General features: G+C 49.9%; 1 protein-coding gene and 1 long non-coding RNA gene across 2 annotated transcripts in view; one reads left to right on the top strand and one right to left on the bottom strand.

Moving 5' to 3' along the window:
- LOC113940421 overlaps positions 1-14,416 on the top strand; it is a 19,057-nt gene extending 4,641 nt beyond the window's left edge. Inside the window, exons 2-3 of the long non-coding RNA XR_003525438.1 lie at positions 539-545; positions 14,406-14,416. This is a non-coding gene — a long non-coding RNA (uncharacterized LOC113940421). The remainder of the gene's footprint in view (positions 1-538; positions 546-14,405) is intronic.
- LOC113940420 (zinc finger protein 501-like) lies at positions 10,313-12,385 on the bottom strand. Its single transcript, XM_027631561.1, has 2 exons — positions 12,334-12,385; positions 10,313-12,145 (listed from the first exon to the last, which is right to left on the bottom strand). Exons 1-2 carry the CDS (start codon positions 12,383-12,385, stop codon positions 10,887-10,889), a joined length of 1,311 nt encoding a protein of 436 aa, XP_027487362.1. The 3' UTR covers positions 10,313-10,886.
- Positions 14,417-14,699: the final 283 nt, after the last annotated feature.

Here is a 14,699-nt window from a genome sequence, read left to right as displayed (position 1 = left end):
ATGGAGGGAAACACACCAAGAGTCAGACGGCCCTGCCCAGAAGAACTGACTGCCTGAAAGAAGTTTTTGCATTTTCACAGCTTCCCTGTGACATCACATCAGCCCTGTCACATAACATCTCCCATATGAAGCCACATCCATCATATGACATCACATCTCTCCTGTGATGATATATCATGCCTTTGACATCACGTACTCCTTTTTGACATCACACCTGCCCTGTGACATCACATCATCATTGTGACAAGGGGCATCTGTGACGTCAGGTCATCCCCTGTGACATCACATCCTCCTCTGTAACATCACAGCTCTCCTGTGACATCACATCCTCCTCTTTGACATCACATCTCCTCTATGTCCTTGCATCCATCATATGACATCATATCCTCCCTGTGACATCACATCCTTCCTGTGACATCAAATCCTCCCTGTGACATCACATCTCCCCTGTGACATCACATCTCCCCTGTGATATCACATCCTTCCTGTGACATCACATCCTCCTCTGTGACATCACATCTCTCCTATGACATCACAGCTCACCTGTGACATCACATCCTCCCTGTGACATCACAGCTCCCCATGACATCACATCTCTGTGACATCACAGCTCCCCTGTGACATCACATCTTCTATGATATGGTATCCATCATATGACATCACGTCCTCCCCTGTGACATTACATCCTTCCAGTGACATCACATTCTCCCTGTGACATCTCAACTCCTCTACAAGGTCGCATCCATCATATGACATCTGTATTAGGGAGGGTTCAGAACATACTGAAGCTGAAACCATGACACTGTTGAAAGCTCAACAAAAACCAATATTTATTACCAAGAGGAAGTCAACAAAATGAACAAACCCAGAAGGGAGGAAGGAGGAGAGAAATAAGCCCCCAGCACGATCTCCCCAGTTACCCAGCTGTTGCCCATAAAGTTATCTTACCGATCTAGCATGCCTGTAATTACCCACAGCAGAAGCTGCATCTCTGGAGAGTCACTAAGTTCACAAAAGCTGTCTGCTTTCTATACAATTGAGTGGCCACAACCTCCCAGGTGTGGCCAGCACCGCCCAGCCCGAGGCCCTCAGTCCCACCTCCCGGCTATGTCAGTGCATCTCTTCTGCGCACGCTTGAGAACTTCAGAAATCCCCTCATGCACACGCAGTATGTTTTGGGGGTCTTTCTTATTTGAGTCTGGGGGTGCTACTTCATCCCTCTCCTCCTCAAATTCTCCTTCAAGTGACCTTGGAGGACAATTAGCCAATCACACAACACCAATTAAAAGAGTTTATACAAGAAACTCTCTTCAAGGACAACTTTCCCATTTATCATTGCTTGTTTTCCCATAACTTGGCAGGGAAAAAGCAAAACTTTCACAGGTGGCGGGGCCAAACACAGACCAAAAGTATCAGCATAAATTCACCCTGGTACATTGCCCCAGAAAGGGGAAGGTAAGCCAGGTTCTTAATAATAAATCCCTTGGGGTGGATTAGAGTGAAATGACACTGAATAACTGTAGCGTCGGCCCTTGTATGACAAGGAATAAGATGCTCCTCATGCGGTGGTGTGGTCAGAGTTTATTTCAAACTCGGCGCGGTTTTATTCCTTAACACCATGTGACTTCTTTAACCAACCAGGTTACTTATGTTGGGGCATGCTCTCTTGGGCTCTGTTACCTCAGCACATCCCCTGTGCCCTTAGACATGCCTCCCACAAATAACGAGTGTTTGAAAACATATATATATAGGGTTTATTTTAGAGCAATTTCATTTCAAAGGTAAACAGGTATGTTGCCATTTTGGGTGTTATCATCTATATCTCTCATCTACAGCAATATGGCATAAAGATAACCTTCAGGGAAAATGCATAAGGTAGAGAAAGAAAGACAGGATAAGGGTAAGGGAAAGTAAGGGAAAGCAAAGCTGAGAGTGGAAAGATGTCTATAGTCACTGCCCACGGGGTCCAGTGATGGAACTTGGGAGTTGCAGCTTCCATGTCTGTGAGTTGAAGTGGTGGCCTTGATCCATTGGGGGGGTGGGGGAGGGAAGCCCCCACACTCCAAGAAGTTATGAGTTATTATATCCATGGATGGTGTCCCGGGCCATGCCACGAACCCCCAACATCTCCTGGGCCTGCGCAGAGTTCCCGTGAGGGGCCTGGGAAAAGGGTTTTTCCTGCCTTTCAAGATTGGTCAAGGGGGGGATGGGCTTTGATGGGCCATCAGAGGTCTAATGCAGAAGTCCTGCAGAAGCCTGCAAAAGTCCCTTGGCAATCCTAGAATGCATAAATCATGAACTATTTCAGTCTCTGACACCACCCCGTGATTTATGCACTCAATAATTTCTCTTCTTTTGTCATTCACTGTGAACCTTCTTTGTGGGTGCTGGTGCCTTTCTTACAGTGGACAGAAAGAGAGAAGAATAAAGAAAAGGAAGAGAGAGAGTACAAATCTTTTCCCAATGTAATGCAATTCCCCAGAAAAAACCAAACCTTATAGTAAAATAGTAAGCATATGGGACATAATAGGATCTCAATAGCTACTATCAAATTTCCTAACATTAACAAAGTTACAAACATCAGGATTTAATAGTGACACAAATCTAATTTTCATTAGCCACTGTCTCCACCCTGTGAGTAATCAGGGTATCCTTTAATGCGTGGTGGGTGTGAGGGATTCTATAATAATGTGTCTGTTAGAGGGGTCAATGTGTCTTGAAATTGGACCTGAAATTACACATCAGTTCATATGCAAATACATTGAGTTACTTGGGAGTTGGTAAAAGGTTTTCTTATATTCTCTTCAGGTAACACTTTCCTTTCCTTTGTCTAGACTTAGTTTAATTTGTTAATATTTTGAGAAATTTAGCCAAATGTAAAATTTGATGCCTTCCGAGGCAGAGGATTAATGCAAATAATACGTATTTGTATGATTCCAAATATGCATAAATTCTTGGACCAACCCCCAGGCTCAATTTGGTGGAGTTTCTTCATTCTCAATTGATTGAGACAGAATTACACATATCTAAAAGCTTCTCCCAAGACAACCTGGTTTTCAATAAAAAGACAAAATAAACTTGGTAAAAATTAAACTAGCAATGCATGAAATGGCTTGTCTTACACAATCTTTCCAGTAAGCTTCTCATGATAAAAACACAAATAAGTCAACAATTATTAATAAGCTGATCATACAAGCAATTTAGGGAGTAGAGGAGATACAAACACAATGTTTGTGATAAACTTTTACATACTGCAAAACTCCTGAGACAAAAATACACACAGACGTGCATATCACAAAGTTATTAAGATAAAAACACAAACACATGCAAACAACCAGCGCTGCAAAGAACAGTACAACTCTCCAGTCCTGTTGCTGCTTTGTTTTCTCATGGCATACTTGTAAACTGATAACAGAAGCAGTTGTGGGGGCAGTTATCTCTTCTGCCCACTGCAGCACTTGAAAGCTTTATCACTCTCACGCAGTTTAATCTCATCTGCTGGCAGGTTCCTGCAAAAAGAGGAAATCTGGCACATTACAGACCCGTTATTAAAAAGAAGGAATTATCTATTTATCCCACTCCTTTTCTTATCTGGCATGATGCCACCAAGGCAGCAATAATGGAGAAGTCTGAAACATGTTTTCTCCAAAAAGCAAATAAATCCAGAGCATGCTGGAGCTCCTTTTTACTCTGCAGCATCTTTATTTGCTCTAGGGTGGCCAAGGTGTCAGAGGGAATACACACTGTTGCTTTTTCTGTGAGAATCTGAAGTCAATGTGTCAGACTCTGGAGTTTATTAATTGAGACAGAAGCAGATATGTTTCTGAATGTTAGTTCTTTCTCTGTGTCCACTCAAATCCACACACCTCAAGCCCTGCACTCACACAATATACTGGGAGTGTTTTAAGATGGTTTTTATTGAGCCAAAGAGGAAGAAAAAAATTTGTTTGAATCTTGCACCAGAGCCAAAAAGACATGTGCCCCGATTTCATTGAAATGCACCTACTCTAAGAGGTTTATCTAAATTAATCCTTCAAATCAGTTGTAAGAAGGTACATTCAAGAGAGTTCCTTTTTGGGGGGGCAAGGAGGTACAAAGTATCCACAAAAAAAAAAAAAACAAAACAACCAAAAAAACCCCAACCTAACACCCAACTTATCATCTCTTTATGTATTTTATAAAAAACGTGTCACTGTAGTAAAAGCTGTAGAAACTGCATTCTTACATTTCTGAAGCTATCTTACACTATGCACAGTGCACTGATCTATAAACCATATCTGAAAGGGGACCCTCCTCTGTTTATTTTCTGTTATTTACCCCAGAACATCACAGTGGGTTTTCCCTGTGCCCCTTCCCAAACTGTGCTCCTGCCAGCCAGGTTGTTTGCTACTTCTCGTCTCATTTCAGCACCATGCGATGGCCGCCATTCACTTTTCCTGCCTGGTTCAATTCCCCCAGCCCTGCGCTGTGCAGGCAGTAAGGACAGCGAGTGGGCATCTCCCTCTAGCACACTGTCACCTCCCGAGTAGCCTCTGCGCCGCTGCGGCCGGGGCCATGTGGTACCTGCTCTTCCTGGTGGTGCAGGGAGAGTGACTCCGGCAGGCAAAGTTCTCCCGAGTCCACGTACACCCAGCGACAAATCCTCCGTGCACCCCGTGGGGAAAAGCAAAGTTCCCGTGGCCGACCCCGCGCACTTCACATGGGTGTGCTCCGGGCGCAGCGGCGGCGGGCGGGGACCAAGGGCTCAAAGCTCCGCCCACAGTCATGAATATGCAGCAGGGTGGGACATTTGCATCCCCCGGGACGGTCCATTGGTGGGGCGGCGGCCAATCAGGTGCCAGGGGTGCGGGGGCAGCAGGCAGAGGGTGGGGGGCGGGGCAGTGGCCTTGGAACAAAGCCTTGGAAATCTTTGATCCATACACGGGATGACTGGAACCATCACTTACATCAGGGTTATCTCTACGTGCTCTCTTTATGTCGTCTGACATCTAATGAGTGGTTTTTAAAACAATAGATTAAAGGGGTTGCACTTTTTAAAGGTGCAAGGAACACTCAATTCAACCCTCACAGTTGAATAAATAACACTCCAATAAATACCAACATCAGAAAAGCATCTCTTTTAAGTCCTGAAAACCAGACAAGGGACTTTCCACACAGGTGTCCTGTCATCCAGAACTATTAGGGAAGAATTCAATATCATAAAGAAGTCTACAAGTGTTCTGTCCAAGATCAAGTTGGGATTCTCCATCTTCTAACATTTCACTGACCTAGGAAGCAAGAATTTGGCACAGAATTAATACCGGAGAAAAATGAGACCAGTGAAACATCCTGAGCTCAGGAGAACCTGACTGTGCTGGGGAATCAGAGCTTTCACCCTGGGAAATGAACTGCTCTGAAACAGTGGGAAGAAACCAGGAACAAAGGCTGAGTTCAAATGCTCCAGAGTAAACAAGTCCTTCCTCACCAAAAGATCTGAGCTCCCCTTAACTCATTTCTAGACATCCCTGGAAATAAAACAGCCTGACCTTGAACCTAAGGAAAACAAAGACAAATTCCACGGCTTTAGCTGGAGCAAGGCTAGGGGGTAGTTTGTCACTCCTCTATAACATCAGATGATCCCCGTAACATCACAGCCTTCCAGTGACACTACACCTGCCCTATGACATCACATTTCCCCTATGACATCACATCCATCATATGACATCACATCTCTCCTGTGATACCATATAATCCCTGTGATGTCGCATCCTCCCCTGTGACATCAGAGCTCTACTGTGACATCATAGCTCTCCTGTGACATCACATATCTCCTATGACGTAACATCAATCATATGACATCACACATCTCCTGTGATTTCTTATAATCCCTGTGATGTGTAGTCCTCTCCTCCTCATGACATCACAACTCCCCTATGACATCACACCTCCACTGTGACATCATATCTCTCCTATGACATCACAACCATCATATGACATCACACCTCACCCGTGATACCATAAAATCCCTGTGATGTCACATCCTCCCCTGTGACATCATATCCTCCCTGTGACATAACAGCTCCCCTGTGACATCAATCCTTCCTGTGACATCACACCTCCACTGTGACATCACATCTCTCCTATGACATCACATGTCATATGACATTACATCTCCCTTGTGACATCATGACCTCCCTGTGACATCACATCATCCCCATGACATCGCATCCTTCCTGTGACATCACATCTCCTCTATGACATCACATCATATGACATCACGCCTCTCCTGTGATTTCATTTATCCCTGTGACATCACATCTTTTCTGTGACATCATGTCCTCCCATCTGACATAACAGCTCCCTGTGATAGCACATCCTTGTTGTAACATCAAGGTTCCTCCATGATGTCACATCCATAATATGAATTCACACCACCCCGACGTCACATCTTCCCTATGACATCACACCTCCCGTGACATCACAGCTGCCCTGTAACACCACATCCTTCCTGTGACATCACATCTTTCCTCTGATATCATATCGTCCCTGTGACATCACACCCCCTCTGTGACATCACATCCTTGTTGTGACATCACATATACCTTGTGATATCACATCCTTGTTGGGACATCAAGGCTCCTCTGTTATGTCACATCCATCATATGACATCACATCTCCCCTGTGACATCACATCCAGTGACATCCAGATCCATCCCAAGGTTGGGGGTGTGTGTGAGACAGGCAGAACCACAAATGCCTGCACAGCCCAGAGCAGTCAGTGTGGGGCTGTGCTTGCTGCTGCAGAGACCCCCAGGCAACAAACCCAGGCAGTAGTTTTTTGGGAGGGGGTGTCCCTAAGGAGGACACTTGCCTTATTATTGCTTATTATTTGTAATATCTTATAGATCTATCATACAACACCTAAGGATGGATTCTAGAGAATATGTGCCATTGATATTTGGGTTGGGTCTGGCTGAGCTGCAGTTCAGTTCCCCACAGCAGCCCTCCCAGGGCTGGGCTTGGCATTGGCAGCTGGAAGGGTGTTGAGAACACCCCAGTGTTTTGGCCACTGCTGAGCACAGCACCACCACTGGGACATTCCTTCCTTAGCTGAGGGCAAGACCCTGGGAGGGAACCCAAGTAGGCCAGCTGAGCCCAACTGACCCAAGGGACATTGCAGACCATGGGAGGTCAGCTCAGCTCTAAAAGCTGAGGCCCGGAGCAGGAGGGGGGCATTCATTGTCTAATGGCTGCCTGCTGAGGAACCGTCCTGCGTCCCCAAGCCCTGCTCCTCGGGAGTGGCCGACCATGGCTGCTCATGGGAAGCAGAGAACAAACCCTACTATCTTTTGCTTTAAATAAACTGCCTTATCTCAACACACTATTTTTTTTTCCACCTTACTCTCTCCCCTGTCCTGCTGGGAAGGGGAGTGATAGAGCGGCTGGGAGGGCACTTGGTGTCCAGCCAAGGTCAACTCACCACACACCTGAACACTTCCAGAGACTCCATCACCTCCCTTGGCTACTTCTTCCAATGCCTGAACGCTCTCTCAGTGAAAAGGGGTTTTTTTTAATAACTAATCTGAGCCTCGCCTGATGCAATTTAAGGCCGTTTCCTCTCTTCCTGTCACTAAAGGTTTTGCAGAAGAGACCAACCCCCACTCCACTAAAACCTCCTTTCAGGTCATTGCAGAGAGCAGTGAGGTCCCCCCTGAGCCTCCCCTTCTCCACACTCAACAAGCCCAGTTCCCTCAGCCGTCCCTCAGCAGACATGTTTTCCAGAGCCTTCCCCAGCTCCGTTCCCTTCTCTGGACACGCTCCAGCCCCTCAAGGGCCTTTTTGCACTGAGGGGCCAGAACTGGACACAGCACTCCAGGTGGGGCCTCAGCAGTGCCCAGCACAGAGGGGCAATCAGTTCTCTGCTCCTGCTGGCCACACTCTTCTCCACAAAGACCAGGATCCCCTTGGCCTTCTTGCCCCCCTGGGCACACTCTGCCTCATATCCAGTTGCTGTCAAGCAGCACCCCCAAGTCCCTTCCTGCTGAGCAGCTCTCCAGTCCCTCTGCCCCCAGCCTGGAGTGTTCCAGGCGGTTGTTGGGACCCAAGGGCAGGACCTGACACGGCCTTCTTCATCCAGCCTGTCCTGATCCCTCTGCAGAGCCTTCCTGCCCTCCAGTACATCCACAATCACAACCAACGTGGTGTTGTCCACAACTTTCCTGAGGGGGCACTCGATCCCCTGGCCCAGATCATCAAGAACGATGTTAAATAGGAGCAGCCCCAACCCTGAGCCCTTGGGAACCCCACGAGTGACCGGTCCCACCTGGATTTCCCTCCATTCCCCACCACTCCTTGGGCCATCAGCCACTTTGTCACCCAGCAAACAGTTCCCTGGGCAAGCCATGAGCAGCCACTTTGTGCAGGAGCTGCTGGGGGAGATGGGGCCAAAGGCTTTCTGGAATTCCACAGAGACACATCCCCAGGATTTCCCTCAGCTGCTGAGCGGGTCCTTTGTCAGAGAAGGAGATGAGGTTGGTCAGGCAGGACCTGCCTTTCCCAACCCCACGCTGGCTGGGCCTGATCCCCTGGTTGTCCTGCCCCTGCCATGGGATGGCACTGAGGAGGATCTGCTGCATGAACTTCCCTGGTCCTGAGGTCAATGGGACAGGCCAGGAGTTGCCCAGATGCTCCTTTTGGTCCTTCCTGGGGATGGGCATCCCATGTGCTTGTTGCCAGTCAGCTGGGACTTGTGCAGTTGTGCAGCACTGCTGGGGAATGAGTGAGAGTGGCTTGGCCAGCTCTTTCTCCAGCTCCCTCAGGACCCTTGGGTGCATCCCATGTGGGTCCAAGCACCTGGGGGGGTCTCACTGGCAGAGCAGGTCACTGACCATTTCCTCCTGCATTGTGGGGGCTTCACTCAGCTCCCCATCAGCAGCTTCCAGCCAAAGCCTGCCTGCCAGGTGTCCAAGGGGTCAGTTCTGCTGCCCCCTCCTTCCTTCCCCCACAATGGAAAACTCCCTCATTTTGGGTCCCTGTGCCCCAGACAGCTCTGACCATCATCTCACCCACCAGTCCCACAATCATGGAATGCTTTGGGTTGGGAAGGGCCTTCAAGAGCATCTCAACACCTTCATAAGAAAGAATTCTTTCCCACTATCTCCTGGAACCCTTCCCTTTCTCAGTGTGAAGCCACTGCCCCTTGTCCTGTCACTCCAGGCCCTTGTCCAAAGTCTCTCTCCATCTTTCTTGTTGGCTCCCTGAAAGTAAGCACTGGAAGGCCACTATCAGGTCACTCGAAAGCCTTCTCTTCTCCAGCCTCAACAATCCCAATTCTCAGCCTTTCCTCACAGCAGAGCTGCTCCCATCCCTCTGATCCTCTTGTTGCTCCCCTCTCGACTCGCTCCAACAGGTCCATGTCCTTCCTGTGCTGGAGCCCAGAGCTGGAGGCAGCTCTGCAGGTGGGGCAGCATTACAGTCACACATGTTCCAGCAAGGACATGGTGGAACCTCATGGAACCAAGGACCATTGGGACACTGCAGGACCTTCTGGAACCAAAGGAGCCCTGAGACACTGCAGAATCTCATGGACTCAAGGCAGCACTGTCACCCTGGGAAAACTCCTGGAATTCAGGGCCCATTGTGACACTGCAGGTACCCATGGAACAAAAGGAACCCTGGGACACTGCAGAAACTCATGGAATTAAGGGTACATTGTGACAGGTGAGGCCTCCTGGACGCAAAAGAACCCTGAGAATTTTTGTTGGAACAAGTTAGGGAGCAGCAGCTGCATTCAGTTAATGTGGATAAACAAGGAGGGTTTTGGCCTTGACTGGTGCTTTCCATCAAGAGAGTGCTGTTTGCCAAAGTGGAAAACCACTTGGAACGTGGTTGGCATGGTAGCCTGTGTTTTTCTCTGGTGGCTGAACAAAGGCAGCACATGAGGGGAAGGGAATGTGTGGGATCAGGGCACTGCTTTGGGGCAATGCTGGGAATTCTGGTAGACTAAAAGACGAACAGCAGGTGCTGCGCATGAGAGAAAAGGAATAAAAGGGGACATGGAAAAGTGTCAGCAGACAAATCCCAAAGTGGAACTCTACGTGTGCAGCCTCATTTTCTCCTTCAGTGCCCACAGAAGAGGGGGCAAAAAGTGGGGGTTAGGACCCCTAAATTATTTGGGAGGGAAATGGGGTATTGAGGGGACAATGGGAAAGTGGGAGGAACAGGGAGAACGGTGAAAAAAAGGGGGTGGTCTGGTGGGTCCGATGGTCCCATGGAGGTCTTTGGGCACAGGGGGGTCTGGGAAAGGTGGGGGGGGCCCCTGAGCTCTCAACTTCCTGTGGGGTGCTGGGGGCTGCTGGATCCAATCTCAGCCTTGGATTATGCCAACAGTTTCAGTTTAGAGAAATTAGACAGGTGTGACTGAACCACTTTTGTCCCCCAGGTTTTAATGATGGCAAATCAGATCTATTAATAGAAAGGAATTTATTTAGGATTACAAATGATCTGACAAAAGATCTTCATCAGAACTATTTACTGCACAATAGAAATACTAAAACTACCAGGAGTACAGGATAAGACAGGATGGTACTCAAGCAATTGTTGAAGCAATTCTACTAGACCTGGCAAAACCCAATAATTTTTAATTAGAGAAGGATGCAAGGCTCTTGGGGAGATCTCTGCTCTCAACCTCCAGGAGTGACCTTGGGAGGGTCATCAGCTAGGCAGGAATCTCCACACATCCCACCAAGAAGGGTTCTGTTGGTGAAAGGGGCCTGGCCCTTTCTGGTCGAAAGGGATGGAGTGACAGTCACTGGACTCCAGGGGTTGCATCACCATCAGGGGCTTCATTAGGGGTGGAAGCAGCGGCCGAAGCTCTTCCCTCAGTCGGGGCACTGGAAGAGCTTCCCTTACCGGTGGGTCTGTTGGTGTCTGGTCAAGGCGGAGCTGTGGGGGAAGCTCTTCCCGCACTCCCCACACTTGTAGGGCCTCTCCCCGGTGTGGATGCGCCGGTGGGTGACGAGGTGGGAGTTCAGTTTGAAGCCCTTCCCACAGTCGGTGCAGCGGAAGGGCCTCTCATCCGTGTGCGTCCGCTGGTGCAGGAGGAGATTCCCACTGGTCTGAAACCTCTTCCCACATTCCAAGCACTTGTAGGGCCGTTCCCCGGTGTGGATGAGCTGGTGGGTGTGGAGGTTGGAGCTCTGGCTGAAGCTCTTCCCACACTGCCCACACGTGTAGGGTCGTTCCCCAGTGTGGATGCGCCGGTGGGTGACAAGACTGGAGTTCTCATTGAAGCTCTTCCCACAGTTGGTGCAGCAGAAAGGCCTCTCATCCATGTGTGTCTGCTCATGTCTGAGGAGATATGAGCTGGTCCTAAACTTCTTCCCACATTCCAAGCACTTGTAAGGCCATTCCTTGGTGTGGATGTACTGGTGGGTGCGGAGGCTGCAGCTCTGGCTGAAGCTCTTCCCACATTCCCCACACGTGTAGGGCCGTTCCCCGGTGTGGATGCGATGGTGGGTGCGGAGGTTGGAGCTCTGCCTGAAGCTCTTCCCACATTCCCCACACGTGTAGGGCTGTTCCCCAGTGTGGATGCGATGGTGTTTGCAAAGGGTAGAGCTGTCACTGAAGCTCTTCCCACATTCCCCACACGTGTAGGGCCGTTCCCCAGTGTGGATGTGACGGTGGGTGCGGAGGGTAGAGCTGTCACTGAAACTCTTCCTACATTCCCCACACGTGTAGGGTCGTTCTCCAGTGTGGATCATCTGGTGTCTGCGGAGCGTGGAGCTGTCCCTGAAGCTCTTCCCACATTCCCTACACATGTAGGGCTGTTCCCCAGTGTGGATGTGCTGGTGTCGGATCAGGTTGGTGCTCATCCTGAAGCTCTTCCCACATTCCAAGCACCTGAAGGGTTTTTCCGTGTTGGGAGGCTGCTCAGGGACCACCAGGTCAGAGCTGCAGCTCAAGCTCTGGTCGCCTTCCCGGCACAGGCTGGCTCTTTCCTCCTCAGAGCACCCTGGGCTGGCTTTGGAGCCCCTCTTGCGGGGGGATCTCCGGCCCTTTTCCTCCCCGCTGCCTTCCCTCGCCGAGGAGCCCTTCAAAACGGCCTCTCCCACCAGGGTCTCACGGGGGGATTTGTCCTCCGGGCTCTCCGGCCTCAGCTCGGGGCCTGGGGCAGGAAGCAAGAAGGACAGGGAGGGGATTTGCCTCCGGCCCACAGGGAAGGCCAAGGACATCCCCCCAACTCCGGCCCCGGCAGGACGGCGGCGGCAGCGGGGTTGTCCTGCAGCCGGGGCCATGCTCGGCTGACAGAGCCAGCACAACACCCGCCCAAAGGGCCACTGACTTCCTCCTCACCTGCCTGGGGGGCCCAAGGCATCTTCCTCTTCCTCACAGCCTCCTCCTCCATCCGCCCAAGCTTTGGGAAGGACATATCCTGATGGGAGGTGGGGAAACAAGGGCATCCTGTGCCCATAAAACCCTCTAAAAAACCAAGATTCAGCCCAGAAAAACCCAAACCAACAAGATTCAGGCAAAAAACCCTTCAGAAACAGTAGGAAGACCCCTGCCTACCCAAACTGCAAAAAGTTGAGATTCAGCTAAAAAATACTCCAAAATATGAAGAGCAGACCAAAAAAACTCTCCCAAAAATAAACTGCGGCAGGGAAAGCCCTGGAAATCAGGGCTTTGCTCCCAGGACTCTACAGGGGCTTCCCATGGGCTCTCAGCCTCCTTTGGGCATCCCCTGCTCCGGCGCGGGCTCCTCCCAGGCTGCAGGGGGGTCTCTGCTCCATGCTGGATTCATCCACAGGTCACACGCCCTTCAGATCAGGGTCACCCAGAGCTCCAGCCGGTTCCGTGGAGCAGCAATCCCCTGGCCCCCCGACAGTGCAGGCACCTCGCCAGGGCTGTTCCTCGAGCTTATCTGGCCCCCTGCCAGCCCGGGGCTGTTTCTCCAAACCACAAAACCAAGTGTACCAAATGCCCTGGTTGGTCAGTGCCGGCTGGGGAAGCAGGCACTCGGTGAGGGGATGAGAAAACTGCACCCGAGGCTGGGCTGAAAGATGGAGATAAAGTTCCAGCAATCCATTTGAGGGGAATGCTAGGGAAAGTTGTTTGGGTTACCCCTGCCTCAGGTCAAGACAAACCCATTCGTGGGATTGTCTTTGCTCAAGGGCCAGGACATACATGGTGGATAATGAGGAAGGATGGAGTGATCCAATGCGTGCCCCAAGGAAATTTAGCCTTGGGGAAAAACTAATTGTATGTCCTGAGTTGTGTTTTTACAGGAAGTCAGTCACCAGATGGGAGAGAGAGAGACCTGAACTAAGCTGATGCTGATATCCAGTGATGAGACAGCCCAGAATGATGAAACAGCCATAAATCAGAACTGCAATTGTGACTGCGGAGACCAAAGATCTGGACTGAACTGAACTGATGTCAGTATTGATTTCCAACAACGAGACAACTGTGCTGAGAGACCAACAAGGACTATATATGTATATGTGTATATATGTGCGCGGGATGTAGGCGAACGTGAGACATAGGTGTTACGTAAAAATAGTATGGAATAAGGGGTGGAGAATGTGGTGGTTTGGTCTAGGCCTTCCTTGGTGACCAGTTTGTAACCAAGGAAGGGTCCAGATCTACCCAGTATTCCCTATGATTTTTACATAAGCCAGACTATAAGAAGAAAGGAGGAGAGGCCTTCGCCCTCTTTCCTTCTGGTGGCTTGGAGGTGCAGGTTCCCTGCTGTTGAGTCTGCCGTGTTGGGGAGCAAGGTCTGGTAAGGCCTTGTTGACCTTGGGAGGCGGAGGTTGCCGGCGATTGTCCCGGAGAGACTCTTGGTTGTCCCAAGGAGAGTGGTGGGATATTTCTTTGCTAACTCTTTACTTACTAGATCTCGGGCTACTGAGTGGGATATATATATATATATATTATTTTGGTTTTGTTCCCTTTCCCTTCCCCCTTCCCCTTCCCTTGTGAAATTGTATATATTTTAAATTGTATATATTTCAATTGTAACATAAGTGTAAATATATTTATATATATCACTTTAGCTGTCTCTCTCGTTTCGGGTTTTCTTAGCTGGTTGTTTTTGTCCCTCTTCTCCCTGAGGTTTTGGGGGGGGGCAGACTTCTGGTGGTAAGGTTTGGAGACTTGGCAGGGAGCCAGCTTCAAACCATATCACCTTATCTGCCTGCCAGCCCGGGGCTGTTTCTCCAAACCACCAAACCACATGTGCCAAACGCCCTGGTTGGTCAGTGCCGGCTGGGGAAGCGGGCACTCGGTGAGGGGATGAGAAAACTGCACCCGGGGATGGGTTGAAAGAGGTTTCAGCACCACTTCTGATGGCCCAGGGGCAGCATCTGGCTTCTCCCAAACAGAGAGATGACACTTGTTCCTCTGCAGGTAGTTAAAAGCAGCAGGGTGACTCCTGCTGCATGGATGGAATGGCAGAGGACCCCTTGGGTCTCCAGGATGGATCAGCACTCAGGGATACAAACTGCCCTTAGGCTCAGGATGCAGCTGCCAGCACAGATTTCCCTGCAAAGTCTGCAGTGAGTCAAGCTCTGCAGAGCAGATTGTGCCCCATGGATGGGATTGCAGAGGGGCCCTCAGGTCCCCAGCAGGAATCAGCAACCAGCAATAGACACAAAAGGTCCCCACGAATATTTTGGGGGAGTGTCCTGTAGGGAGGGGACAGTGTCACCCCACCAGGG

This window comes from Corapipo altera, unplaced genomic scaffold (genome assembly GCF_003945725.1).
Source record: "Corapipo altera isolate COAL_440 unplaced genomic scaffold, ASM394572v1 60912, whole genome shotgun sequence".
In the NCBI taxonomy this organism is placed as follows: Eukaryota; Metazoa; Chordata; class Aves; order Passeriformes; family Pipridae; genus Corapipo; species Corapipo altera.
The sequence above is the reverse complement of the archived record's forward strand: the minus strand, read 5'-3'. Positions and strand labels throughout refer to the sequence as shown.